The sequence below is a fragment of the Zosterops lateralis genome, assembly GCF_965231275.1.
Source record: "Zosterops lateralis genome assembly, chromosome: 12".
Taxonomy (NCBI): domain Eukaryota; kingdom Metazoa; phylum Chordata; class Aves; order Passeriformes; family Zosteropidae; genus Zosterops; species Zosterops lateralis.
In genome coordinates this window covers 13,626,649-13,654,543 of record NC_139772.1, presented here as the reverse complement: position 1 = coordinate 13,654,543, position 27,895 = coordinate 13,626,649, and the positions used below count along the sequence as shown (strand labels likewise).

Below are 27,895 nucleotides of genomic sequence, written 5' to 3'. Positions count from 1 at the left end.
AGGAACCAGCTGGGGAGGCCATGGGATCATAGAATCAGAGATTGGAAAAGACCCCTACCACCACCACCAAGTTCAATCCATCCATCATGCATAGGACTCCCAGACCCTCCCTGCAGGGCGGGGACACATGGAATCATGCAGGCCATTGTTCTCCATTGACTTTAGGTGCAACAGGAGCTCCTGGGGGATGATTCTATGATTTGGTGCTCCTCAGGCCTGTCCCAAAGCTCCTGGATCCAAGAGTCAGACGCTTCCCTGGGAGTTCAGCCCATCAATTGGTTCAGTCTCTACTGCAGGAAAGAGCTGGGGAGTACCTGGCCCACCCTGGGGCTGGATGTTTCCCTGCAGTGTGTGCCCTTGGGCACAGCCCTGGCTCCCAGCCACACCACAGTCACACCCAGGGGCAAAACTGAATTTTATCACAGGATCACCGAGCCATAGTTTGGGCTGGAAGGGACATTAAAGACCATGCAGTTCCAACCCCCCTGCACACGCAGGGACACCTTACAATAGACCAGGTTGCTCAGAAGCCCATGCACCCTGTCCATGAACACTTCCATGGATGAGGCAGGGATTGTCCTTCTATCACAGTTAATTATTATAGGTGCTGTTAGATAGCAGACTCTGAGGAGAGGGGTCATTCTGATCAGCCCTGGAGGGTTTTTCCCAGTGGTCTTGGAGGGTTTCTATGTTTCTCAGCCTGTTCTTGTGGCCAAGGAACACTTGTCTGTCCTGGCTGCTCTATCCTCAAGTCCTCAAGGGACATTCACCTGTCCTGACTGCTCCATCCCCAACCCTGGCTTTGGCATTGCACAAACTAAGGCCAACAAACTGCACTGTAAAGAGTCAGCGCGTCCAGCCTCGCCTGCCTGACCTTGGGTGAGGGGAGGGACAGTCCTGGGATCCCAAGAGGGAGGGAGGTGGTGAGAGAGAGAGAACCAAGTAGCAAAGGGCAGTGGCAGAGTCCAGGCAAGAGCAGTGCAGCCACAAGCAGAGCAGCATGGCAGGGCTCCACATCCACTCCGTTTTTGTGACTGGAGCCAACCGAGGCATTGGCCTGGGGCTCGTCCAGCATTTCCTGAGGATGCCAAAACCACCACAGTGGATCTTTGCAGGCTGTCGGGACCCCAAGGGACAGAGAGCACAGGTGAGACTGAGCAGGGGGAGGCTGGATAAGGAATGGTGTTTGCAAGTGTCTGGAGATGCAGTCAGGCACCTGCAGCACAGGTCAGCTGGCTTGGGACACCACAGGACCAGTTGTGCATGGGATGTGTGGAGGGAAGGATGGCACATGGCACGTATAGAAGGCACAGAGCCCCGTGAGATGTGGCAGCTCGAGCAGGTGTTGGACACAAAGTGGTGCAGGGACAGAGATGGAGTGACATGAGCTTGGCTGGGAAAGGTTCAGCCTCTGCACAGCCCCTCCAGCCTCTCCATGCCTACACAGTGCCCTCTCTTACAGGAGTTACAGAATTTGGCTTCCAAGCACCCCAACATCATCATCATCCCGCTCGGTAGGTGCCCCGAGGTGGGGATCCTTTGCCCCAGTTCCTCTGGCGAGTGCCCAGGCTGGGCACACCCTGGGAGCCCCGTGCTGGGAGGGAGCTGTGCCAAGGGGCTGGTGCCTGCGGGGCCATGGGGCACTGCCACCTCTGGGGGAACAGAGGGGACTCCACCACGGGGACACAGGCTCTGACCTCCCCTGTGTTGGCTCTGCAGAAGTCGCCGACCCTGCCAGCATCAAGGCAGCTGCAGCCAAGGTTGGGGAGCACCTGGGGGGCTCTGGGCTCAACCTCCTCATCAACAATGCTGGAATTCTGAAGTTGAACACACTTGATGCTGAAACATCAGAGGACATGAGAGAGATTTACACCACTAACACAATTGGGCCCCTGCTGATGGGCCAGGTGAGTCCCCTGCACTACAGCACAGATCCGGAAGAATCCCTTCCCTTGTCCTCAAGCTGGACATTATAGAGGCTGTGAAGGGCCAGTGGGAGGGGCTCCTGTCACTGCTCTGGTGCCCTGATGAGCTCTCAGTTCATGAGAAGTTTGTGGAGCCATGGGCAGGAGCTCAGGAGGTGGAGACAGACAGGCTGGGGCACTGGGAAGAAGGGAGAGGATGTCTCAGTGCTGTTGCCAGTGTTCTCCATTGTGAAAGGAGCTTCTCCCCTGCCCTGGGCCATGTCTGTGTGTGCTCCCGTCCCCTCTGTCTCCTCACAGACATTCCTGCCCATGCTGAAGAGGGCTGCCCAGGGGAGCCCAGGCTCAGGGCTGAGCTGCAGCAAGGCTGCTATCGTCAATATATCCAGTATTGGCGGCTCCATTTCTTCTCCCTTGCATTGGGACATAATCCAAGGCACTTCGTACCGCTGCAGCAAGGTACTGTCACGCCTTAGCTTCCCCTACCCAGCTTCGGATATCTTTGCACTTCCTCTTCCCCTCCCACCACCATCCCTGCATTGTCTCCTCCCAGGCTGCTCTGAACATGCTGAGCAAGTGCCAGTCCCTGGCGTACAAGGAGCACGGCATCCTCTGCGTCGCTCTCCACCCCGGCTGGGTGCAAACAGACATGGGCAACTCTGTTGGACACCCGGTAGGAATTCCACTGGGGCGGGGCTATCAGAGCTCCTGTCCTGATTTTCCCTGGGTGGGAGTTGCTGTCCTGAGCCCCTGCCCATGGCTTCCCTGCCTGCCCAATCGCTGTTGGGGCAACTCCCCCTGTCCTGGTCCTGGGTGCTGGGTGTCCCGGTCCCCTCGGTTCTCATCTCAGTCCCTCCCCCTGGCGTTGTCAGCTTTCCCTTTGCCCTAGAGCAGCTCTTTCCCCTGGCTCCAGCTGTTCCAGGGCCCTCAGCTAGGCCTCGGGCATGGGCTGCATCTCTCCCTCTGCCCCACAGCCCCCTTTGACATTGGATGACAGCGTGCAAGGGATGCTGAAGGTCATCTCCTCCCTCTCCGAGAAGGACACCGGCGCCTTCCTGGACTGGGAAGGGAAGGTCGTACCCTGGTGAGACACCACTTCAGGATCCTGGCAGCCAGAAGGGACCCTGTGCCACTGCTCCCACGTTTCCCACACCCTCAATAAATTCCTGCCAAGCACCTCCAGCTCTGTTGTGCATTGCCAGCTCATGAGATGGCCCCTTCCCAGATAGCTCACTCCTCATCCTGGGATTCAGTGGTGCCACAGCTGCCCTCGACTCACAGCTGTCACTGGCATCCCCATGAGTGTCCCATGGCACCGTGACTGCCCTCTGGAGACCTCCCCTCCAGGAGGCACTGGAGAAGCTGGAGCAGGGCCCCTCTCCTGAGAGGAGACGGATCTTCCAAGCTCCTGCAGGACTGGCTTTCCCCTGCCCAGGCTGAGCTGCCTGAGGGGCTGTGGGTCACAGGGACGAGCTGTCCTCTGCCCTCATCTGGGGGATGGCTGGTCACAGGTGGGACAGAGGGACACACAGCGCTCGGGCAGAGCACAGGGATCCTGCCCCGGGCTCAGACAGGGCTGGATTAAGGCTGGGTGTGGAGACAGAGCAGAGAGACATTGGCTGCCAGAATTTACAGGGGTGGGGGATACAGGGGGACAACAGAGAATACGTGGCATGGGAAAGAAGACAGAGGCTGTTTCCCAAACCGATTCCCTCTCCCAGCAGTGTGGAGAGAGCTGAGGATGAGGAGGGGTGACAATGCAGAGTGGTGAGCCAGCGAGCAGAGGCTGCAGCATGGGCAGGAGGCACCGTCCATTTGTCCATCACCAGGGCAGGCTGTTCCCTTCCCAGTCGAGGAAGGCTCCAGAGGTGTCCTGTGAGAGGCTGGCCAGCACAGACAAGATGCCCCTCACGCTCTGCTCCACTGTCAGTGGTGCCTGCAGAAAAGGACAATGGGCTGTAACAGAGAGCAGCTCTTGGGGAGGGTGCATGCCTGGGAGCAGCATCCATGGTGCTCATAGGGATATTTTTCCTTACTGCCACACCTGCTCTCCAGGCTGGCTTGGGGACACAGGGCTGGCTATCCCACGTACTCATTATGTTGCATCTTGCTGCCTGCTCCCTGCCTGCTCTGCTCCAGAAGATGGTCCTGGCAGCCCACAGCATCACACAAGATCCCCCAAGTGGCCCTGCTCTCCCCAAGACATGGGGATTCAGTGAGGGTCCTGCTGACCCTCCCTTGCACAGCCCAGTACCTCCTCTGTGCCCATGTCAGTCTTCACCCAGCCAGGATGGATGGCCACGACCAAGATCCCCTTGTCCTGGAGTTCTGCAGCCAAGCACCTCGTCACCATGTTCTGGGCAGCCTGGAAGAGGCACAGCCCTGCCAGCACAACCCAGAGAGTTGTGAATTTCCCTGTCCCCAGAGAGTGGCTGGGCAGGAAATGAGACATTTCCCAGGCAGAAAGAAAATGTCTGTGGAGGTGGGAAATGGGATTTGGTCCTGGGGCAAAGCATCAGCATGACCTGCTGGAAAGGCTTAGGCCTGGCTGCTGCTGTCCTGGTCTCTGTGCTTCCACCTGGGAGAAGCAGACAGGAGGTGGGTGTCTGGGGCAGGGGGTGACCCATGGGCTCCCTCCCCTCCATGGGCACCATGTCTGGGACAGCATCTCCAGCACCTCCCCTGGCACCTCACCTTGCTGGCCCGGTACGGGTACATGGGGGCCTCTGGCACCCTGAGGCACAGCCCGATGGAGCCCAGTTTGGTGGAGATGTTGATGACAGCAGCCCTGCTGCAGCTCAGACCCTCCTTCCCCGTGTCCTGTGCTGCCTGCTCCAGGAGTGGCAGAAATTCCTGATGCAAAGACACCAACGCTCCATTAACATGCAACAGAACCCCAATTTGATGACCATCCTGGAGGGCTCTGTCACAGACTGTGGACAAGCAGCTGGACAGACACTCCTGGAAGAAGTGCAGGGGATGGGGACGATGACCCAGTGAGGGGCCAGGCTCCAGCCTTTCCCCTCCCCAGGAAAGGAGTGAGCTGGTACAGTGAGCCTGCTGCAGGCAGACACTCCAGGTGGGGAAGAGCTAAGCACGGGGGATGCTGGGCTGGGCTAAGCTGCTGAGCTCCTCTACATAGGCACAGGAGATCCGTGGAGGTGACCTTATTTCCATCAAGGAACATCTTCCCAAGCAGGAGAACCTCAAAAGGTCCAGACGTACCTTGACAACCTGGAGTGGCCCAACCACGTTGGTGGCAAACACGTCGAGCATCTCCCGCGAGTCCAGAGAGCGCAGTGTGGCGTGGGAGCTGATGCCTGCATTGTTGATGAGCAGGTTCAAGCCCTGGTCCTTCAGATGATACCCCACAGCCTGCATGGCCCCTTGGATGCTGAGCAAATTCACTGTATCTGCCAGGGAAAAAGCAAAGTGAAGGACAGCTCTGAGGGGTCACACAGCAGCCACCGGAAATTGTGCTGTAGGTGGAATGAGCACTTCTTATCCAGAAAGGATGCAGCAGGTTTAGCAGATTAAGCACACTGGAATGAGCAGCAGTTTGTCCTCACCTCTTGGGTTTGCAGCCTCAGCTGAATTAAATCTTAATTCAATTCATTTTGGGTCGTGTTGGCGCTACTGGTAGGAAAAACTTGTCTGTATTTGCTCTCTGTATTCAAGGAATTTATGATCACACGAGGGATGCTTGCTCCTTGCATACTGAGACTCCCAGGTTTATTTCCACAGGGAGCCATGTTTTGCTTCATGCTGTTACCCACAAGGTTTTGGAGCTGACAGATGAGCTGAGGTGAGTGTAAGTAATAAAAGATTTGGGATGTAACCTGCAGTATTTGGTTGCAGGTTCTCAATCTGAATTTCCCTGTCCCTAGTGACCAAGTTGGGGGAACAACCCCGCTCATGCAACAAGGCACAACTGAAATTGGGCTAACAAGGATAAGCATCCCCAGTGCCTTTCTCTTTGCTTAAATTTTGGTGTAGTTTTTTAAATTCTGCCATACTTTAATTCCAGGATTTTTCTGACTTAGGCAATAAAAGTGGTGGTTTTTAAAGTTTGTGGCCAGCTGTCAGGGTTGCTTGTTAGGATTTACATCCTGTCCTGGATACTCACCAACTGAAGTGGCCATAGTTTGTTTGTTTAAAAGGGTCATATCAATACCTGCAGAATGTGAAATGGGCTGGTTAGGCCAATATTAAACTTTATATATTGCTTTTTTATACCTCAGGTCTATCACAGAGCCCTTAAAACCATGAATATTCATGTGTATGGGCAGGTTGGAGTGTGCCCTTGTTCCCGTGCACATTTCTGTGCCTGTTTTTTGCAGATGCCAATGTGATGAGCCTGCTGGGAGTGGGGGATTGCAGGGCTAGATTCCTTATTTTTGGCATCACTCTGATCCCTGAACTGTGTTTCTCCTTTCATGTTTAGAAAAGAGTGACTTAGCAAAGGTTTGCAAGGCTGAACATTTCTTTCTTAGAATATTTGCACACTGATAGACTGAAAAAAAAAAATTCCTGGAATGTACAACTAGCCTGATGTCTTTGTGGTAGTGAGCAAGTATGTGAGCGGCATGAGACTTGTTGCTACCTTGCGTTGTGCAGCACAGACCTTTGTAGAAGTGTCCTGAAAACATTTGAGGGGAATACCATGGAATAATCTGCTGTGGGGCTGCTGTGAGGGGAAGGAGCCTCAGGATTTGAGAGGATATTGCATGTCCAGTTGCAGGACAAATCACAGAGTGCTTTGGAGTTATTTTCTGGATAACAATGGGATGAAGTTCAAGGTTCTGTCATTCTACTACATGTGAGGGATCTTTTGGTCACCTGGTGAATGATTAACTGCTCTGTTTGGATTAGCTGAGTCATTGCTCCAAGGCATGTGGGACCAACATATTTTTAGTCCTTAACCCCCAAATTTGCTGCAATAACAAACTCTTGTCACCCTGGAAGAAATAAGGGTGGGAAATAAAGAGAGAAAATGAAAAGAAGGGAAAGATCTTACACATTTTTGAGTTATTTTTTAAACTTTTCTTTTTGAAAATCCATGCCTGTTACTGGTTTGAAGACAACTCTTCCTTACTATGGAGCAAGAGAGCTTGAAGTAGCTTCTCTTTTAAAAACATATCCTGTTGCTGTTGGTATTTAAGAGCTTTTAAGCTTATTTTGGAACTTTATTGACAGTCTGGGGCTTGTGAGTATGTTTTTAGTAAAGAGTGTTCATGTAGCGACCAGTCTCTTGAGATGTCCCTTTTACATTGGCCATGCTCTTCCCATGAGGTACTGCCAGTTGGGGCTCACAGCTCATTTATTTTTTTATTACAGAGAAGGTGTTTTACTTTAAAAATCTACTTAATAGCAAAAGAGAAATTTGCTGCCTCTTTCTAGTAAAGCCTGAATTCAAGAATGTCTTATTTTCTAAGAAATATTAAAAAAACCCTGAACTTGAACTGAAGTTACTTGAACTTTTCAGGTGCTTTTAAACAAATAAATAGGTAGGTAGATAGGAAGGTACTGATATGGCATAACCTTGATTCAGTTTTCTTATTATTGGCTTCAATGAAATACAAATATTTAGAAGCTGTGGCTGCTTCCCACCTCACTTATTACAGCAATGGCAATCCCAGTGCAGGCACTTTTCCAAAACATTTCTTTTGGATTTGGATGTTCTTTTGCTTCTTCATTAATAAAAGCAGCCCCCACTCTCTCAGACACAGGGGAACACAGGAAATCTCTGCTCCTCGAGACAAATCCTCAGCCTGGTGCTCCTTGTCTCCTCCTTGTCTTCACCCAAACATTGTCCTCCCCAGAGAGATCCTGTCCCTGTCCTGCAGCCTGGAAGCTTCTTTCCTGTGAATACCCCAGCTTTGCCAACTCCAAATGCCAGCCTGGCTGTCCTCCCTATGCTGTCTAGCTCTGTTTGCTGACCTGTGCTCCCAAATGCTACAGAAAAAGGTCACTGACTTTGGCCCACATCCATTGAAGGAGGGAATGACCAAGAGGACATCTCCCCAGTCCAGGCTGTGGACATCCCATGCCTCTGGGTCAGAGCATCGGCCTGGGATATCAGGCTGGGCAGATTTCCCACGTGTCATCTCTTGGGTCTTTTTTCTCCCTTTTTTACCTGAAAGAAATGCCAACCACGGCCACCTCCAAGCAGATCCCAAACCAACCCTCCTACTTAGGAACCATCCAGGCAGTTAGTGTGCCCTGCCTTGCTTCACCTTGTGAAGCCATGTGTCCCAGCCCAAGGCCTGGGCACTGTATTTAGCATCTTTGGGAAGAGACGTCATGCCTTTTCCCATGAAACTTGCTCAGCTGAGGTGTCCAGAGCCACCTCTGCCTCATCTAAAGCCAGTCTGACTGCTCCAGCCAGAGCACTGCTTAATTTGGGGGGAGAAGCTTGCTCAGGTGTGCATGGAACCCTCCCCACCTGGCAGGGCTAGAGCTTCCTGCAAAAGCTGCCCCTGGTCCCACCTCTCAAGTCAGCAGAGAGCTGGAAGCAAAGTTGGGTGCAAGGAGAAAGGTTGCTCCATACCTAGCTGGACCAGTTTGATGCTGGAGTGCTGGGCAGCTAATTCTTGCAGGGCCTGGAAATAAAGTGAGGGAGCAAGGGAGGAGGTCAGAAGCCACCAGTGGCATGGTCAGGTGTCCCATCCCTGCTCCCAGGTCACTGAACCAGGGTGGCTTTGCTTTCTTGGGGGAAAGAGCACAGAGCCATCCCAAGTGGATGGGGTAGGGCAGCAACCCCACAGTCAGCTGGGCTTAAGAACTGCCCCCCATCCTGGGTGATCCCAGCACAGAAAAGGGGTTGGCTGGCCATTGGCACAGCCAGGAGCGAGTGCTGAAGACATGTCTGCCTCTCCAGCCACATCCCACCTGGCCACACTGGGCGCTGCCTTATCCAGGGATCTCGGGGGCTTAGGAGACCCCAGAGCACTTCTGCCCCCACTCCTGGGATCCCCAGCCAGGCCAACAAGCCACCAGGGCTGCGGGGACTGCGGATCCCCACCGCCCACCTGGCTCAGCACCATCCCATTCCCTGTGCCCGCACTGACCTTCCCTCTTGGGCCCTTGGGGTCCCGGCAGGTGGCAAAGATGTGCTGGGGGGGCCGGGGGCTGGCAGCGAGCTGCCTCACCAGCTCCAGCCCAATGCCCCGGCTGGACCCTGTCACCAGGACGCTCCGAGCCAGCGCAGCCATGTCCCCAGCCTCTGCGCCGGGCGGTGACACATGGCAGGGTTGCCGCCTGCTCGGTGGAAAGAGGAGCCCGGCACAGCCCAGGGTGTGGCTCTGGGCACCCACGGGGACTGGGACAGTGCCAGCACCTGGCCCCTCACCTGCCCCAGATGGAGCCAGGCTCCCAGGAGGACCCAGGCCTCCCTCACAGTTGGCACAGGGGGCTGCGTGTCACCTGCATTGCTCAGATTCCCACCACTCTGCTCCTCTAAAGCCCCAGCTCCCAGAGTCTCTGTAACTGCAGAAGGGTCAACCTCTTCCACAGGCTTGGAAGACCACTACCAGGAAAAGAAGAACAGGTTCACATCTAGCTATGGACAGCAGTCTCCTGGTTTGGGGGCTGAGTTTGGGATGGTTGAATTCTGAGATGCTAATCCAAAGCCCAGTCTGGGAAGCACAGGGAGTGCAGTTTGTATACTGCAAGTTCCACTCCTGCCAACACTTCCCCCCAGAGCATCCAGGAGCCAGCAGAGAAGGACACCCCAACTCCCTGTAGCCTTGACCAGCCACTGCTGGATCTTCAATCTCACATCCATCACCTTCCTCCTTGCTGGAGGACAATGCTGGACGCTTATAAGGCCAAGAAGTGCTTGTAAAAGCAAGACTCCTGCAACCCAGGCCAGCCTGGGGGCAAGGATTTTTAGGATGCAGAAGTGTAAAAGAAGCAAAGAGCAGCCATGTAAAAAGCCTCAGCTGAAAGAGAAGAACTGAGGCAACATGAATATGAGGTGGAGCAGGAGAAAAGAAGAGGAAAGTAGTGGGGGTGGCTCCATCTCATTTGGATGTGCCTTGTGACACATATCTGTTGCTCAGTGCGCCAGGCGGACAGAAGTCCTTATTCCCTGAGTAACTGAGTGGTTCTACATTTGGCAATCACCAAAGAAACACTCAAGAGATGCTGAAGGGCTCTTACGTTTGGAAGATGAGCTTTCAGGTGACACATATCATGAAGGAGAAGACGCAGTGATGTTTCCTTCCATGGTGATGGACAGACTATGGCTCCCATGAGAGGTAAGCATGCTGGGCGTGGATTTGGATGGCGTTGGAGTCAGACCTGCTGTAGCAGATGTTCTTGCAGGTGTAATCACCCGCACAAACAATTGCACTGCACAGACTAGCCTGCTCTGCCAGCAGCATCCAGAGCAGAGCTCCCATTAGGAAAAAATTAGACCGGACTTTCCTCTTTTCCTCCCAGTCTCCTTGGGAAGGAAACAGCAGAAACAAGCGAAGAGGGCTACAGGACCAGGAATGGCAATAGGCCAGTGCCATATAGGGGAGTGACGTTTGGAAAGGGCTGACCGATGGCAGCCAAGGACAGCAGCACAATCACACTCATGCCTCCAGAATCACAGCCCTGGGCCAGAAAATATGCACCAGGGAAGAGATGAGACCAGCTACAAGATCCCAGTGCTATAGAGGCACCTAGGAACTATCCAGGTTAGAGGAACTGAGAGAACTCTACTAAAAGGCCCACAGAAGGAGCAGGATCAGCAATGACTTTGGAGTGAGTTGCCCAGGGCTTGAATCTGACCTCAAAACCCTCTAGTGAACCCACAGACTTCCCAGACCCCCTTTCAATGCTTGACTGTCCTGAGAGTGACTTTTTTTTTTGTCAGCGTGGTACTCCCCTGCATACATGCTGTGCCCCTTGGCCTGGGTCCACAAGGCCTTTCCCATGAGCTCCATGACCGGAGCCATGCACTGACTCCTCCTGCATCTCATAGCCTTGCCTTTGACCCCACAGAGCCCTGCAAAGACCCTGTAGCCATTACATCCCCCAGCAGGGCTTTGTTCACCCTCTAGCACCCCCAGCTCAGCACCCCCAGCCAGCTCCTCTCTGCCCCAGCCCCTTGGGGCTGAGCCCCACAGCTCCTGCTCCCTCCCTGGGAGCCGGCAGCATCATTGTTGCAAAATATGGGATGTGTCAGTATTATCTGAAGTCAGGCTGTTCTTTGATGTAAGACCTTTGTATACTTTCAAGCCTAATCAGCTGGAAAGGAGACCTAATCGCTGGAAGAGGCAGCAGCCGGCATCCCTCACTCAAGGACATTCTGGAACGAAAAAGATTTAGGGATTGCTAACTTGGCAAAATACTCCGGGTCCGTGTATCTTAGTGCTAAATTATATTCATTGTAACACTAAAAATCACACCTACAGAGCAAAAAGACGCTTCCGATGTGAAGGCCCTTCCCCTAAGCATGAGTAGAAGTTAGCTGGGGTTACATGATTTGTATGGAAGATATTAGTAAATCCTAAGAGAAGGGCTGTAGTTGGGAAGTTACTAATCCTGAATTTCTGTGTATAAAAAACAGCATGGGAAGTCCAGTGGGGTGCGCTGGGATTTGTGGAACACCACGAAGCACCCAGGCCGGGGCAGCGCTGAGTCACTATGTCTCACCCGAGTGTGTCATTATCGGCTCGCTGCACACCAGGGAACGAACCTGATTTTTGGGGAACATCCCAGTGCCGGCAGGGCGGGGACCCCTAAAATGGCGGGACCCGCTGAGGGCTCAGCCCGCCCGCGTCACGCGCCCGCCGTGTCCCGCCATTGCATCAGCCGGGGGCGGGGCGCCGCGCGGGGGGGTGGGGCTGGCAGAGGAGTGACAGCTCCCGCAGCCAATGGGAGGTGGCGTCCGGCGGAGGGGCGGGGTGGAGCGGAGCGGGCGCTGCGGCGCGGCCGGAGGAGCGGAGCGAGGGGCGGCGGTGGGCGCGCAGGTACGGCCCGAGGGGCCTGGGGAGCTCTGGCCGCTGGGTTTGGCTTCCGTGGTCCGGCCGGGACCCGCGGGCACAGGGGAGAGGGGCACGGAGAAGGCAGGGCGGGAGGGTGGCGGTGCGCCGGTCGCGCCCCATGCGGGCCCGCGGGTGATGCCGGGCGGCGCTGCCGGACACCGCTGTGCCCTCAGCCCTCCTCGGGCACTGCAGAGCGGGTGTGACTGGGCAGAGGCTCTGATAGGCCCTGCGGCCTCTGCTGTGCCTGCTTCTCCCCACCTCGGGTCCTTCCCTCCTGCAGCATCGAGGTTGGACTCGATGGTTTCAGAGGCCTTTTCCAACCTAATTGATTCTATGCTGTGAATACTCCCAGGCCTGCTCCTAGGGGGAATTCCCGTCTCTCCGCGCCGCCGCGGGCTGCTGGGATCTCGCCTCCCTCCATGGATGCGCATTGCGCTGAGCTGTCAGGGACAGCCCTGTATACCCGTAGGACACGGGCGGTGCTGTCCTCCAGGCTGTCACTTGCCTCTGGTGTGCGTGTGGGGATGTAGGTCCCCTCAAGGAAGGTTTCCAGGCATCACTAGCACTGTCTCTGCTTTGAACAGTGAGGATGGACAAGGTTATATTCGGAGGTCATTTTCAGACTTGCCCGTTCTATGATTTAGTCATTGAATCACAGAATGGTTTGGATTGGAAGGTCCCTTAAAGACCACCTGGTTCTAACACCCCTGCATAGGCAGGGACACCTTCCACTGCACAGTGCTGCTCCAAGCCCCATCCAACCTGGCCTTGAACACTTCCAAGGATGGGGAAGTCACATTTTCTCTTGGCAACCTGTGCTGGGTCTTCACCACCTATGCGGGGAAGAATTTCTTCCTAATACCTAAGCTAAATCTCTCCTTTTCCAGTTTAAAACTATTCCCCCTTGTCATATCATTATCCTCATGTAAAAAGTTGCTGTCTGTCATTTTTATAAGCCCCCTTAAATACTAGAAGGCTGTAATGATGTCTTTTCACGCTGCATTTAATCACCTTGAATGCTTGGTGACTTGGCAGTCCCTCTGTCCCCAGCAAGGCAAATGCAACTTACTAGGTTTAGTATCCATGTGAACTTGATACTTTATAACTATGTATTTTCAAAGAACAGGTAACTTGAGGTAGAGCCCCAGAAATCAGGAAGTTTGGGGGAGAGGAAATTTCAGGTTGACCCTTTCAGGAGTTGGAGACAATGATGCTGGTGTTCACCTTGAGCTGACAACACATCAGAGCGTTGTTTGTTGTTGTTTTTTTCAGACTGCACTGAGGTTTTGCCACTTTCCTGCCACTTGCTTTGGACAGTGGCAACTTGGAGCTTCCAGATGGAGACTCCACTCACTGCCAGCCAGATCCGGCAACGGTTCATTGACTTCTTCAAGGAAAACAAGCACACCTATGTGCACTCATCCTCTACAATTCCCCTGGATGACCCCACACTGCTCTTTGCCAATGCTGGTATGAATCAGGTAGGTTTCCCACTCTGGCACTGCCATCCTATGAACATATCTTGTTGGAACCTGTGAAGCTGTTTGCAGAGCTGTTGGGAAAATTATTGCTTTCTCCACCTTCCTTCTGGTCACAGAGAGATGGTTGGTGTATCCTCTGGAGTCCTCTGTGCTCTCTCAAAATTGGCAAGAGCACTGGAAGAGGTTCCTATGGTGAGAGCTCTGCCAGTCTTGTTTCCTTGACCCTTGGTAGCAGACCAGCCCTGGCACAAATAACTAATGGTGTCTTTGAAGAGCAGTTGAGAGTGCAAGGGCTCTGCTCCTGATCAGCACCCAGTTTTTTATTTTTCGTCAGCTGGGAATCTGACAACTTTCAGTCCCTTTGGAAGGCCTAGGGTTTGGTGGGCTGTAGGAACACCTGTGTGTGAGTGAGTGCTGAGTTCTAGACAGCCTCCTCATGGACAGGAGCAGCAGATTTGTTTCTGAAAGGTGCTTTGGGTATGTTCAGGCTACTGATATCGTGACATAAATGGCACTTACTGCTTTGCTGTTGCTTGCAACGTTTGAAAACAGGTTCTGAGTGCTTTTCTCTGTTTCTCAGCTTTTCTAGCAGTTCACTTGCCCTTTTTTCTCTCCTCACAGTTCAAACCCATCTTCCTCAATACCATCGACCCCTCACACCCGCTCGCTAAACTGAGCAGAGCCACCAACACTCAGAAGTGCATCCGAGCAGGGGGCAAGCACAACGACCTGGATGACGTGGGGAAAGATGTGTATCACCACACCTTCTTTGAGATGTTGGGGTCCTGGTCCTTTGGGGATTATTTCAAGGTAAAACAGACTGGGTGCAGCTCTGAATCTCTTGCACAGATTTATCCGTCTCTGTAAACTCAGCAGAGCAGTTGCCAAGAGGAAAGGGAATATATTGGCACAGTGGTGCATGTGGCTCCTTTGAAATAAATGAGCTTGGAAGCTGCCCCAGCCCTGCAGAATGATTTGAGATTAATTACTTAAGGTTTACAAAGCTGATTAAATTAACTCTGCTAGTTTGGAGCCTTCAGGTAGAGATTTTAGTGGCTGTCCCGGAGATGTGGGGGCTAACATGTACTATGCAGTTATGACTGACCTTCAAACAGGACTGATGATACAATAATGATTTCCTTTCCCCAGCTTCTTGCTAGTGTAGTATTCAAAGTTAGAATTAAAAAGCTTTTTGGAGGCAGTGAACATGCTAGGAGTTAACTTGGCTGCATCAAGACAGTCATATGACATGTTTTTTGCACCCTTTTCACAGCATGTAGGTTTTTTTCTTTCTTATGTCAAAAGTCAGAAAGTATTCAGCTGCTGATACCTACAGTAGCCAGTACTTTGGATTTTGAACAAAAGGTGTCCTTGCATTTGCTTGCTGACCTCATGTTTCCTTCTGCAGGAACTTGCTTGTAAACTGGCACTGGAACTTCTCACCAAGGAGTTTGGCATCCCTGCTGAAAGACTCTACGTCACTTACTTTGGTGGAAATGAGGCTGCAGGACTGCAACCAGATCTGGAGTGCAAGCAGATCTGGTTGGATTTGGGGTAAGACCTTTCACTGAGGAAAGTGCATGTTTTGACAAGCAATAGTTATTTATTTGGTTTGGATATTAGGGAAAATTCTTCACAGAACAGACTGCTTAGAGCAATGGTGGAGTCACCATTCCTGGAGGGATTTCAAAGCTGTGTAGCTGTGGCACTTTGGGGCATGGTTTAGTGGTGAGTTTGGCAGTACTGGAGTAATGGTTGGACTTGATGATCTGAAACGTCTTTTCCAACTTAAGTGTTTCTGTAACTCAATGATGGCCTGTGTTATGTGGCAGAACACATGTAACAGGAGACTTCAACAAAACTGAAGTGTCACAAATACCATTTGCAGGGGTGATGGAGCTCCCAAACCAGAGGAAAGTACTCATATTAGATAGAAGATACTGAGAGCTCTGGTTTCAAAATCTCTTGTGTAAGCTTTAGAGTCCTGCTTGGTCAGGTGAATGGGATGTCCTGCCCAGTGTGCTGCCACTGACAGCATTTGAGAAGATCATGGAATCATAGAACTGTAGAATGGTTTGTGTTGGAAGGGACCTTACAGCTCATCTTGTTCCAAGCCCTGTCCAACCTGGCCTTGAATCCTTCTGGGGATGGGGCAGACACAGCTTCTCTGGGCAGCCTGTTCCACTGCCTCACCATACTTACAGGAAGAATTTATTCATAATTTATATTATGCATCTGCCCTCTGTTAGTTTAAAGCCCTTTTTCTATCACTCCATGCCCTTCTAAACAGTTCCTCTCCAGATTTCTTGTATTCCTCTTCAGGTACTGAAAGGCCACAACAAGGTAATCCCAGAGCCTTCTATTCTTCATGCTGAACAATCCAAATTCTCTCAGCCTTTTCTCATAGGAGAGGCTCTTCATCCCATCAATGTCTTCTTGCTGATGGCTTTACTGAGGTGTTATGTAATTCTCTGTCTCCATCTGGGACCACTGCCAGGTGCCAGTATTCACTTGATCCCCTCAGCAGGGATCCTGAGTGTTAGACTCTTGGATTGACCTGTCTCAGGACACTAAGAATTCATCAGCACATCTAGAGAATTAGTGAGTTGTGGTTTCTCTGGCATAGCCTTTAGTTCGAGGAATTCTTTTAGTTAGTCTCTGTTGTTCAATAAATTTCTTCTTACAGGCTGGCTGAGGGCAGGATTCTGCCTGGCAGTATGAAGGATAATTTCTGGGAAATGGGAGACACTGGCCCCTGTGGCCCTTGCAGTGAGATCCACTATGACCGGATCGGGGGCAGAGATGCTTCACACCTGGTCAATCAGGATGACCCCAACGTCCTGGAGATCTGGAACCTTGTGTTCATACAGTTCAATAGGTGAGCCAGACCTGCTTCCAGTTTCCAGGTGAGCCAGGTTACTCTAGCTCAGTTTGGGAGGCTGCTTGGGCTGTGTGTTCTTTCAGCTGCCCGTGGCATGCTCGCCATTCCCAGTTATCCAGCAGCTGAGCACTTTGTGATGCTCTGCCCCCTTACCTCTTACTGGTACAGAAGGGGTTGGCCCTGCCTTTGGGACAAACTGAGAATATTTTCTCTGTTTATCTCCCTGGAGTTCATTAGGGAGTAAGTTGTTGTCTGCTCTGGGTCTAAGTTGTTGCTGAGGGTCTTGTTAACTATGTTTTATCAAAGTTGTCCTTTGTGTGGCTTGTGTGTGGTCTTTTGTCACAAATCTGATGGAACTAAATCTTACGGAGATGAAGAGAGAAATGGGGTTCCCCCTGAAGAGCTTCCATCCTTAACATTTCACCTTTCTTGGGCAGGGAAGCTGATGGGACACTGAAACCCCTTCCTAAGAAGAGTATTGATACTGGGATGGGCCTGGAGAGGCTGGTCTCTGTGCTGCAGAACAAGATGTCCAACTATGACACTGATCTTTTCCTTCCTTACTTTGAAGCCATCCAAAAGGTATGAACTGAAGTCTGACCTAGCTGCGTCCATTCCCTGAATATCTTGGGGAGATATGTGGGTCTGGTTGGACAGGGTGGTCTCTGCTTTCCCAGCTGCTGTGAGCCCCACACATTTGTACTTGGCTGAGGTTAGGAACCCAGGCTGACACAGTAATTGCTGCCCTGGGACGTATTTCCAGGGGAAAACAGGACAGTGAGTGGTACACTTTTCCCAGTTTCTGTGAACTGTCCTGATGGACACTCCTTGATCCTCTCCCAGTGGGAGATGCTCTGCAGTCCAACATGGCCAAGTGCCACCTTTTTGCCACATGCTAGAGGGCACGTGGTACTGCTAACCCAGAATCAATTTGTCCTTCAGTCTCAAACCTGGAAAATGCTGATGTGTAGAAAATTCCCTTAGCCAGGAGTCCTTTGCCATAAACCACGACAGTCACTTGCAGAACCTGTGTGCTGTTGCTGCACTGTCCTGGGTGGGGACCATGTTACCCATGCTGGGAGTTCTGTGTGCAGGTCCAAGGGTTTTTTTACCTTCGTGGAGGAGGCAGAGCTCCCTGGCTGTAGATCATGCTGGATAAAATGCAGGGAGAAGAGCCCAGGCTCCTGCCCCCTCTAAGGAATGAGGTGCCAAGCTCCAGAGTTGGAACTGGAGAGCTGCCTTTTTTCAGTGTTAAGTCCACTGGCTAGACACAGCCCCTGTGTCATTGTCTGCCTTCCTGCCATGTGCTGGGAGCCTGGCTGAAGGGATTGTGCCCATGGCAGGACGTTAGCACCATGTGCAAGCAGTGCATGGTTACAGCAGTATATCTTTCCCTAGGATATGAATAAAACCATCCTAAAAGAGGAAAGCTGGGACCATCTCCTGTGGGACAGAATTTGAAAGGTTTTTTGGCTGGGCAGGTTATGCCAGGTTGGAGTCCTTGAGCAAATGTGCAAAACAGATGATTTCCCTGTACTCTTCCCCTCTTCCTCTCTCTTGGGCTCTTAATGATGGGATAAATTGGGTTTTCTTCCCTCTAGTCTGGAGAGCTCTTGGGCATTGAAATGTGGGCCGTGGCACCATGCAGAGCCCACAGCTCCATGCCTCCCCTTGGTTCACTGAGTCGCCTCTTTCCAAGAGGAATATTCTCAGCTGTGGCTGTGGGTGCTGGGGTGGGCTTGGCTTCTGAGGCCCTTCCCTGTAATTGTGCCATGGTGCCACTGTCAGTAATTGTACCCTCTGCCTACTGCCTTCTCCTCTGCAAAGGGCACAGGTGCCAGGCCATACCTGGGGCAGGTCGGGGCCGAGGATGCCGATGGAATCGACATGGCCTACCGTGTGCTGGCTGACCATGCACGGACCATCACCCTGGCCCTCTCGGACGGGGGCAGGCCTGACAACACTGGCAGAGGGTAAGAACGAGCTGCTGCATTGTCACCACTCCCATTCTGTTCCACATGCTTTCTCTCAAGACTCTGGGATCTCTTTGGATTCATCATTAAAGCAATGGGTAGCAGAGTGTTTGCTCAGGATATTTGATGCTTGAATTGCTGTAGTAAGGTTCACCCAGAAGGCCATGATGCACAAGTCTGAAGGTTCTTGTGATCACCATTGCTGCTGTGCCAGCCCCCAGATAAGATAACTGTGGGCAGACAGGCACAGTGTTGCATAGTGCAGTGTTGCTGTTGAAAAAGCAAGGAATTTTGGGCTGGGGGGCTGTGCTGCAGGTGCCAGTGGACTCCATAAGCACACAGTGCATCATGGAACTAGGGCCTAGCACCTCACCTGTGCCTTGCTGCTGCCATGAGCAGCTGCTTGAGGAGAAATCCCTGTGCTCTTGGTCCTGGGATGGGATGCTGGTAGTGGGTGCTAGTGAAGCCCCTGAGAACAACTCAGATGTGTAACATTTGCGTGGGGGGCTCTGCTATTCCCTAGGTATGTGCTGAGGCGGATTCTCCGACGGGCTGTGCGCTATTCCCATGAGAAGCTCAATGCCCCCAAGGGTTTCTTTGCTACTCTGGTTGATGTAGTGGTGCAGTCACTGGTAAGTTCTCCTGTTCCACTGTATCTGCTGAAGACTTCCTCTGCTGAGGTGTGCAGATCTCCATGTTAAAGGGCTCCTCCTCTTGGGTCTGTAGGGAGATGCCTTTCCTGAGCTGAAGAAGGACCCAGATATGGTAAAGGACATCATCAATGAAGAAGAGGATCAGTTCCTGAAAACACTGAGCAGAGGCCGTCGCATTCTGGACAGGAAGATCCAGAGCCTTGGGGACAGTAAAGTCATTCCTGGTAAGGTTGTGACTTCTGTCTGGATGCAGCAAAGGACATTTATTATCCTGGATCATATAAGGGCTTAGGGAAGTTAGGGGAAGGGAAAGGGTGGGAAAATTAGAAGTGATGGGAGGACAAAATTGGAATCAGAAGACATCTCTTAGAGCTGAACCACCCATCTCTCTTCTAGCCTGTGTTCACTTGCTCAGGTTTTTGAGCTGCCCTGACACACATCTCTGTGCTGTCAGGGAGGAGCCTTTTGGATGTTCACGTTCTCCGAGCCTGTTCACTGTCCTGCCATAGCTCAGAGCTGGTGGGGGAGCAGGGAAGGAGCAGTGTCTCATGGAACATGAGAGGTGACTGCTTTCCCCTTTATCTGCAGGTGACACTGCCTGGCTGCTGTATGACACCTACGGATTCCCTGCAGATCTCACTGGGCTGATTGCAGAGGAGAAAGGCCTTGTTGTAGACATGGAGGGCTTTGAAGAGGAGCGGAAAAATGCTCAGGTGGGTAACAGCTCCGGGGCAGCTAGTTTATGAGGGGGCAGTAGAATTCCCTTCCTTGCAGTTGGTGGTCATGAGTTGCTCCTTTCTCATTGAGTCTGCTCACACCTCATATGCCCCATGGTTTGTCCCATGGGAAAAACCAGGACAACTGCAGTTGCTGTGGGGCATGTCTTTTCTGTACAGCTGGGGTTGGTTTTGCTCACTAGCAGAGCCTGGAACCTTGAGCTCAGCCTTCAGACAGAGAGAGCAGGGTGCTGGGAGCACCTCTGCTGTCCTGTTCTGGTTAGGGAAGTTATCCCCTGTCCAAGGATCAGTATCCAGGCAGGCCTGCACCTTGGGTGCATTTCTCAGTATGTTTGCTGCAGCAGCAGGGAGTGGCATTGACCAGCTGGGTACTTGCCTTGTCCTTACTGGACTCAGGCCCACTTGGTCTGCATGCTGCAATTGGCTGCTCTGAAGCCAGAAAAATTGGCACGCTCCAGGTGCTGGCACACAGCTTCCCAGGGCAGAGCTCTAAATCAGAGGATGCTGAGGGATGTAAGTGAGATGTGCAGCTAGGCTGGCATGCATTGGTGTTTCTTAAACCTTGATATTTGGCTGATCATTTCTCCAACCTTCTTCATTGGCAGCTCAAATCGCAGGGCAAGGGTGCTGGAGGGGAGGATCTCCTCATGCTGGACATCTATGCCATTGAAGAGCTAAGAGCCCAAGGGCTGGAGGTGACAGATGACTCACCAAAATACAACTACGCTTCAGATCCGAGCGGTACCTATGGTATGAAACAACCTTCTTACAGTCATGTTCTGCTCCTAAAGCTTCCCTGGCATGTAGCTCTGGGCTCCCCTTTCCTGGGATATGGAGTTGGAAGTGGAAGGCTGTGCAGATGAATAGTCTGCTTGTTACTAATTGAGCAGAGAAAGAGGACAGACTGTTTAGGGGCTACTGTACTGCTGTTGCCAAATTAAGGGAGTTCCTGTTCCTGCAGCTTTATGTCTCCACACTCCTGTGTTGGTGTTTCTCAGTTGCTCCTTTGCCAGTGCTGCAGGAGACTGCAGTTTCTGCTTGGCCTGCTGGAGGGTCCTTGGCTTGCTTGCTCTGGCTCTTCCTGCTAGTTTTTTGATTCGATGGAGATTCAGGGGGCGGTAGCCATGTGTGCTGCTGACTTTTGCTGCATAGGTGTGGAAGACAGTGACAGTCCCTGACTTGGAGGGCACTAAATGAAATTTCTAACTAACTGTTGCCTTACTCCTCTCTCCTTATCCCCTGCAAATGAGCTCCTGCAATAACTGGGAGAGGTTGCTATGACATTCTGCTCCCACGTGGTATCTACAAGGTTTTCCTGTTTTACTGACACTGCCTGTCATCCCGGTGGCAGATTTCGGGAGCCTTGTGGCCACAGTGAAAGCCATCCGCAGGGAGAAGAAGTTTGTGGAGGAGGTATCCACTGGCCAGGAATGTGGGATAGTGCTGGACCGGACCTGCTTCTACGCCGAGCAGGGTGGGCAGATCTATGACCAGGGCTACATGGTCAAGGATGACGACAGCAGGGAGGATGTGAGTTGGCCTGAGAGCCTTTTGCTAGACACAGTCTGACTCGGGGCCTGAGCAGAGGGGAGAAGGGGCCAAGCAAGCTCCAGCAATTTCCCATCGAAATCGTGACACCAGGTGTCACGCATTGCACAGGGCTCCTGTCTGGGGGTGCAGCATGGCATGGATGGGATGGAGTTTTGTTCCCCTTGCTCCTTGAGCTCAGTTCTGTGCTGCTGTTACCAGAATGTGGGTGCCTGTGGTGGTGGTGCTGAGGTGGGGAGCTCTTTCTGTGCCCTTTAACTGTGCCCCACCTTAATTCACTTCTCTGCTTTGCTGTGTGCTGTGCCTGAGGACACTCAGCTTTCTCCAGCACACACACCACTCTGGCTCTCAGCTGGGATCTTTCCAGTTGCAGCACAGACCTCTAGCTGGATGATGTCTCCCCTTGGCCTCTCACCCTGCTCACATGAGGCATTTCCCTCTTTGTACAGAAAACAGAATTCACTGTGAAGAACGTTCAGGTCCGAGGAGGCTACGTGCTCCACATAGGAACTCTGTATGGGAGCTTGAAAGTAGGAGATCAGGTCCACCTGACTATTGATGAGGTGAGTTAAAACATGGTGTAACACATGGGCTTGTCTCTTTTCTCTGGATTTTGTCTTGTTTCTTTTCATTGGTGCCACTCTGGGGGCCTGATATTTGGGTCCTGCTCTCCCTACAACAGATGATCAAGCAGTGTCTGGCTGACTCCAAGTCTCTCCTGCTTCATACCTGGCTTTCTCCTACCACAAGGCAGATAATGCCCAGCTAGCTCAGAGCCACTCTTGCTGGGTTTGCTGATTACAGGCAGAAACACATTTTGGGTCATGACTTGCAGGGAGGACATGTGTGGTGCCCCGCTGTGTGGGGACAACAGCACAGAGCCTGGGCTCCAAACATTGGTCCTGTGGGCTCAGCTGGCTGAGTAGGTGCTGGGTTGAGCACAGTCAGCCTGATGCATTTCCCTTCCCTATAGAGCCAGCACCTTTAGAGGGAGAGAGAAGGCATCTTGGAGTGCTTTTCCCTGCTGAGGAACAGAGATTGGTTATCTGTGTCCTGGTCTCTCCTTGGCCTCTCTCCACACAGGCCCAGCAAGGGAACTGCCAGAAAAAAAGCCATGCACAGATTTGGTGGGCTACATCTGTTCCTATAGCTAAAGCTCCAAGGCAGCAAGTGTGATCAGTTGTTTCTGGTGTCCTGAGCTAGTTAGAATTCTGTTGGAGCAGGGCATTAACCTCCTCTCCAGCTGCTGGAGGTGGTTGTGGCCCATCTGAGAGTGTTTTCCTCCCTCAGGCCAGGCGGAGGCCTGTCATGAGCAACCACACAGCCACCCACATCCTCAACTTCGCGCTGCGCTCGGTGCTGGGGGAGGCTGACCAGAGGGGCTCCCTGGTGGCTCCGGACCGGCTGCGCTTCGACTTCACGGCCAAGGGAGCCCTGTCCACTCAGGAAATCAAGAAAGTTGAAGGGATTGCCAACCAGATGATTGAGGAGTCGAAGGTGGGTATGGCTGGCACGTTGTATACCTTGAGTCTCTGTTTTGGGTGATGTGGGATGCTGGGAGTTTTGCATGCACAGGGGGATTCTGAGCTGCTGGTGCAGTACTGTGCACAGATTGCCATCACCTTAGAGGGTTTTGAGTAGGAAAACCCCCTTTGGATTGTTCTGTTCAAGCCCTCTCTAGGGTTGGAGTGTTCCCATGCCTGCAGTAGTGTCACATCAGGACGAGAGCCAAGTTTGCTGTAAGTTAGGCAGAGCAGTTTTGCAGGCCTGGCTGGATTTACAGTGTACACCCAGAGAACCCAGTGATGTGTCCCCAGTGGCAGGAGAGTTGCTCTGTCTGGTGTCAGGTGTCAGAGCAAACCCTGGGGGACCCTGCAATCTGCTTGGAACCATTTGCATGTGCAGTAGCACACAGAGAGTCTGAGCAGGTGGTATTGGGAGTTTTGAAGATGAGACATCTGCCAATAACTTCGTGGTTCTTGTAGCTCAACAAACCCCATCTTAGGTGAGGCACAAGACTTCCCTTGTAGGATCTTTCAGAGGAAGACATTTCCTGGGAGTGTGAGCCCTCAGTCAGAGCTGACAGGACTGGCTCTTACCTGCATTCCTTTGCTGTCCTCTGCAGACTGTGTATGCCAAGGACTGCCCTCTGGCAGCAGCCAAAGCTATCCAAGGACTCCGGGCAGTTTTCGATGAGACCTACCCTGATCCTGTCCGTGTGGTCTCCATTGGCATCCCTGTGGAGGAACTGCTGGCTGACCCCTCTGGCCCTGGGGGCTCCATCACCTCTATTGAGTTCTGCGGTGGGACGTGAGTACCTGGAGAGGCTGGGGAAGGTGGCAGAGTGGCTGAAAAGGAGTTCCTGTGGAGCTTCAGCTCCTGGAAGTGCCATGAGCGTACACTGGGCAACACCAAGGCAGAGATGGAGGTGGTGGTGATGATGTGCCTTTGCATTCCCAGTCCTGAGTCAATCAGTCTTTAAAATTACCTTTTGCAGGCAGGAAACTGCCTATATTGCCCCTGACCTTACACAGAGTCTCTGGCAGTGCTGGGAGCACAGGTCTTACCACCCTTTCCTCACTCATTTGCTTTTAGCACAGATTGTTTTTGCTGCCTGTTCCCACACTGCTGCATTTCCTTGGCAGGATAGTTGTCTTATTTTTGTGCTGATTCTTGCTGAGATGAGAGGTGGACTTCTAACTCTCTCTTGTGGATCTGTCTGGGTTCTTTCTAAAGGCACTTACAGAACTCCAGCCATGCTGGCCCCTTTGTGATTGTTTCAGAAGAAGCAATTGCTAAAGGCATTCGGAGGATAGTTGCAGTCACCGGGGCTGAAGCTCGTAAGGTAAGGGTAGGCAGGAGAGATTCTCTGTGAAATTCCACCTATTAACCCTGTGCCAAAGTTCCTGTTGTTCAAATTTGCACAATATCCTCGGAGGGACTCATGGAAAAGGGTGCTGCTGTTAGCAGACTGTGCTGAAGACCCTGACTGCACAGTCAAGAGTCGGAGCAGGAAGAGAGGGGGAAGTCTAAGGTGTAGGTGTTGTGGCAGAGAAACCTCGTTGGGTGTGTGGGATGGCTCCAGGGTTAGCTCAGGTTGCTTTTCTGAGTGGCTGCTGATGTAGAGCTTTCAGCAACTGGCCAGGCTGGCTGGAGAGTGGTGAAGTCTGAGAATCCAGTCCTCTGCTGCAGGAGGCACTGGCTATAGATGTGAGCTGGTGTTCCCTAAAGTGGGAGAAAGGGGTTTCATGGGGGAGAAGATTTCTCTTTTGGGGGAATCCTGGTAATCCTGGCAAAGAAAATAGACTTGGTGCCCATGTGCCAGCATCACACCCTGGTTCTGGTCAGGTGCTGCCTGCTTTGGTCCTGTGGCTTCCCAAGAGTTACTAAGTTCCATCCTGGGGCATTCCAGCCTTCCTTGCCTCTTTGCACTCTGGGGTGACCAAAAGCCCAGCCTACTCGATCTTCCAGCTTGATTTAACTCAGATTGTATTCATCTAGGCCCTCAGGAAAGTCGACAGCCTCAGGAAACTACTGTCAGCCCTGGAGGCCAAGGTGAAAGTCCAGACAGCTCCCAACAAGGATGTGCAGAAGGAGATCACAGATCTCAGTGAGGTGAGGATGGGACCCCCAGAGTGAATGGGACCTTCACTTCAAAGTGAATGGGTGGTATTAATGAGGCTTGAACTCACCTTCCTGCTCCTGTCCAATAGCCCTGCATCCCAAAGGTGCTGCAGCCAGCACCTGTTGCCTCGGGTCATTGGCACTGGGAGAGGAGTGCAGTTTACTGGGCTCTGCTAGTTGAGGCAGAGTTCATGAGGTGCTGCATCTCCTGCTATGATTGCTGGCACCTTTAACCTTCTCTACCTGGTCCCCTTTTACAGACACTGGCCACTGCTGTTATCCCACAGTGGCAGAAAGATGAATTGAGAGAGGCTGTTAAAGCACTGAAGAAAGTCATGGATGACCTGGACCGAGCAAGCAAAGCTGACATCCAGAAAAGAGTGAGCTGTGTGCTGGAATAAAGGACAGTGTGGGAGGGCTGTGGGGTGCTCCTTTGGGAGCTCTGTTAGTGTCCTGGATGGAAGAGAATTGATGTGTGAGTGCCCCTCACACTGTTCAGCCTTCCAGCTTCTCCTGCTGCCTCCTGAAGCAGAATTAACTCCATGCCTATTCCCTGGGTTGAAGCCTGGCAGCCTGTTCCTGCCCTAACAGTGTCCCTGGGTGCAGGCTTCCTCTTGGATCCCACTGGAGTTTTCTGGAGGAGGAATCATGCACGACATGCTGTCTTGCAGGCCACATACCTGCCTGCCAGAATATATTCCTCCTGGCTTCACAGTGTGAGGCTGCTCCAGGCTGGGCTGTGGGTGTGTTTGGGCAGCTTGGGGACCTCTGTCCCTGCTCTATCCATGTGGTTCTTGTGTTCATACACAGTTTGGATGGTCTAGTAGCTGACCACTGTTGTCCTCAGGTACTGGAGAAGACCAAGCAGGTTATTGAGAGTCACCCTAACCAGCCATGGGTCATCATGGAAATGGAAAATGGAGCCTCAGCAAAGGTATGGGAAAGTCTGATCTGTCCTCAGCAACCTTCCTTCTACCTGAGGAGCAGCTGGGTGGTCTCCCATCACTCAGGGAGGTGGTTCAGTGCTACAGAGCTTCCCTCTTGCCACCTGCCATCCCTGAGAAGGGGGAGGGACCACTGGGGTATTCTCTTGTGTCCCACCTCCTGGACTAGCACATGGGCTTGCAGGGGTGATGGGTTTTGACCACTTGCTGAGCTTCCAGACATAGTGGTAGATAGGGAGCCCAGCAGAAATCCCATTGTATCCCAGGTAAGACTCATCCTGCAGCAGTCACAACACTGAAATGTACTTAAGGGACTGAGAACAGCAGCTCTCCTGAGCCATGAAAATTGTGATGGTTGTGGCCCTTGCAGATCAGCTCTGGGAGTGGTGTCCTGAGCTGAGTGTGTGGACAGGGCCAGGCTGAGAGCTGTCCCCAGCACCATCTGCTCAGCTGGGTTCAGGTTCTGTCCTGGCCAGGGCTGAATCTGCTCCTTCCCTCCTCCACACACAAGTTTTTTTCTGAATGATTTCTGTTGGAATGAATGCTCTCTTGTGTGCATTGTGTCACAGTGCTGAGCCCAGTAAGTGCCAGGCAGTGGGGGCTGGTTGTGCCTGGTCTTAGACTGCTGTGGGCTTAACACCCTGTTAAAATTTCCTCTCCAAGAGTCTTGGAGCTGATCCTGCTCATTCTCTGGCCACCATCATCACCATGATACCCACGCTTCTGTTCCCAGTGGGTGCTGTTGCAGCATTTTCCCTGGTAGAAGGGTGCATCCCATGGGATGGTAGTGCTGGCAGCCTGGGGAGCTGCATGTTCCCAGTCCACCCAGAGCAGCACTGCTTTGCTCACAAGAGGACCCACTGCTGAGGCTCTGTGCTGCATCACGCTGTCTATGCAAGTGAGGGATGATGGTTTCCTTGGGAATAATGGACTACGTGGCAGTCTCCCTGGTTTTCCCTGCCTGCTGTGTCTGATAACCCTTGCAGGCTCTTCATGCTGCATTTGAGTCCTCCTAGCTCCCTTTGGAACAGCTGTTCCCTTTTTCTGGGAGGAGCTTTTTCCCCCCAAGCCTGTACACTCAAGCAAAGGTTTATTCTGAGGCTGATTTTGCCAATTCCTGTATACCACAAGGTGGGGAAATAAAAGCATCTTCTCCTTCCTGCCTTGGGGTACACGGGCAGGGTTTATGTCCCCCACCAAGGCTTCTACACTGCCAGGAATGTGAAGATGGCTCATGTTTGGGAAGAGGAGTGTTGCAGAGTGCTGCTGACTGGTTTAATGCAATTCCTGATCCCTGAGGTCTCTGTGGGTGCTGTTGGGGCTGGAGTTGGGCTGGGTGCAAGTGCAGGGAGGCAGTCATGCAATGGTTTTGTTCTCTTCCAGGCCCTGAATGAATCTCTGAAGCTGTTCAAGACTAATTCCCCCCAGACTGCTGCTATGCTCTTTGCTGTGGATAATGAAGCTGGCAGGATCACCTGCCTGTGTCAAGTACCCCAGGTAATGCCAAGAGAGTGTGGCTGCCTCTCCCTGAGCCCCCATGGAGGACCTGGAGCCTCCAGGCAGGAACTATCTAACATTACACAGCCAGGACTGATTGGGGTTTAACAAGAGCCACAGCCTTTGTGCTTGGGCTTATTGTCAGGCTGCAGAAGTGAGGGAAGAGGAGTTATGCTCTGCAGACAGGGAAGAGGAGGAGTCAGGACTTAATGGGATGGTAGGCACAGAGTGGGGTGATTGCTGTTCAGTGCTGACCACTGTGTTTCTTTTCCTGCCCAGGAGACTGCAAATAAGGGCCTGAAGGCCAGCCAGTGGGTGCAGGAAGTGTCTGGTTTGATGGACGGCAAAGGCGGTGGAAAGGACATCTCTGCACAGGCAACAGGCAAGAACGTGGGCTGCCTGCAGGAAGCCCTGAAACTGGCCACGGACTTTGCCAGGCTCCGCCTGGGGGAGCTGAAGAACTGACTGAGGGAGGAACCCCGGCCCCTTTGTGTCCCTTTCTGTCCCCTGCGCGGCTTTCCTGTCAATAAATGCTCCCTTCCCCGCGCTCTGCGCCCCGGCTCTGGAGGCGGGGCGGGATGGGATGGGGTGGGATCGCGCTGCCAGTCACAGCTTGTGCCCGCCCCCTGCCCGGGCCCGCCCCGTCCCCTCCGCT

General features: G+C 52.5%; 3 protein-coding genes across 6 annotated transcripts; 2 read left to right on the top strand and 1 right to left on the bottom strand.

Annotated features, from left to right (window-relative positions):
• Nucleotides 1-929: 929 nt before the first annotated feature.
• Nucleotides 930-3,098, top strand: LOC310914243 (C-signal-like). The gene is made up of 6 exons (XM_083870270.1): nt 930-1,147; nt 1,463-1,514; nt 1,720-1,907; nt 2,223-2,381; nt 2,476-2,595; nt 2,897-3,098. Exons 1-6 carry the CDS (start codon nt 1,001-1,003, stop codon nt 3,008-3,010), a joined length of 780 nt encoding a protein of 259 aa, XP_083726396.1. The 5' UTR covers nt 930-1,000; the 3' UTR covers nt 3,011-3,098.
• A 289-nt stretch (nt 3,099-3,387) lies between these two features.
• On the bottom strand, nt 3,388-11,719 carry LOC310914251 (C-signal-like). 4 transcript variants are annotated; one of them, XM_083870281.1, is made up of 6 exons: nt 11,614-11,719; nt 8,473-8,524; nt 5,148-5,335; nt 4,617-4,775; nt 4,177-4,287; nt 3,388-3,858 (listed from the first exon to the last, which is right to left on the bottom strand). In XM_083870281.1, exons 1-6 carry the CDS (start codon nt 11,629-11,631, stop codon nt 3,745-3,747), a joined length of 642 nt encoding a protein of 213 aa, XP_083726407.1. In that variant the 5' UTR covers nt 11,632-11,719; the 3' UTR covers nt 3,388-3,744. The 4 variants fall into 4 exon arrangements, with proteins under 4 accessions (XP_083726407.1, XP_083726409.1, XP_083726408.1 ...); XM_083870283.1 differs by lacking the exon at nt 11,614-11,719 and adding an exon at nt 8,993-9,151; XM_083870282.1 differs by lacking the exon at nt 8,473-8,524 and having other exon boundaries at nt 11,571-11,719.
• Nucleotides 11,720-11,824: 105 nt separating this feature from the next.
• AARS1 (alanyl-tRNA synthetase 1) lies at nt 11,825-27,779 on the top strand. The gene is made up of 21 exons (XM_083870558.1): nt 11,825-11,887; nt 13,175-13,383; nt 14,005-14,193; nt 14,792-14,937; nt 16,070-16,261; nt 16,702-16,846; nt 18,092-18,237; nt 18,761-18,869; nt 18,964-19,114; nt 19,479-19,603; nt 20,233-20,377; nt 20,979-21,157; nt 21,625-21,738; nt 22,466-22,672; nt 23,301-23,485; nt 23,912-24,020; nt 24,677-24,790; nt 25,060-25,179; nt 25,647-25,733; nt 27,127-27,240; nt 27,520-27,779. Exons 2-21 carry the CDS (start codon nt 13,240-13,242, stop codon nt 27,703-27,705), a joined length of 2,907 nt encoding a protein of 968 aa, XP_083726684.1. The 5' UTR covers nt 11,825-11,887; nt 13,175-13,239; the 3' UTR covers nt 27,706-27,779.
• The last annotated feature ends 116 nt before the right edge of the window (nt 27,780-27,895 follow it).

Coding starts and splice junctions, on each gene's coding strand:
- LOC310914243 (XM_083870270.1), top strand. CDS start 1,001: ATGGCAGGGCTCCACATCCACTCCGTTTTTGTGACTGGAGCCAACCGA. Junction 1,515..1,719: donor CATCATCATCATCCCGCTCG/GTAGGTGCCCCG, acceptor TTGGCTCTGCAG/AAGTCGCCGACCCTGCCAGC. Junction 2,382..2,475: donor CTTCGTACCGCTGCAGCAAG/GTACTGTCACGC, acceptor GTCTCCTCCCAG/GCTGCTCTGAACATGCTGAG.
- LOC310914251 (XM_083870283.1), bottom strand. CDS start 9,136: ATGGCTGCGCTGGCTCGGAGCGTCCTGGTGACAGGGTCCAGCCGGGGC. Junction 8,525..8,992: donor CCAAGGGCCCAAGAGGGAAG/GTCAGTGCGGGC, acceptor CTTTATTTCCAG/GCCCTGCAAGAATTAGCTGC. Junction 4,776..5,147: donor GGCCACTCCAGGTTGTCAAG/GTACGTCTGGAC, acceptor TCTTTGCATCAG/GAATTTCTGCCACTCCTGGA.
- AARS1 (XM_083870558.1), top strand. CDS start 13,240: ATGGAGACTCCACTCACTGCCAGCCAGATCCGGCAACGGTTCATTGAC. Junction 21,739..22,465: donor TCCACCTGACTATTGATGAG/GTGAGTTAAAAC, acceptor TTCCTCCCTCAG/GCCAGGCGGAGGCCTGTCAT. Junction 27,241..27,519: donor GCCTGTGTCAAGTACCCCAG/GTAATGCCAAGA, acceptor TTTCCTGCCCAG/GAGACTGCAAATAAGGGCCT.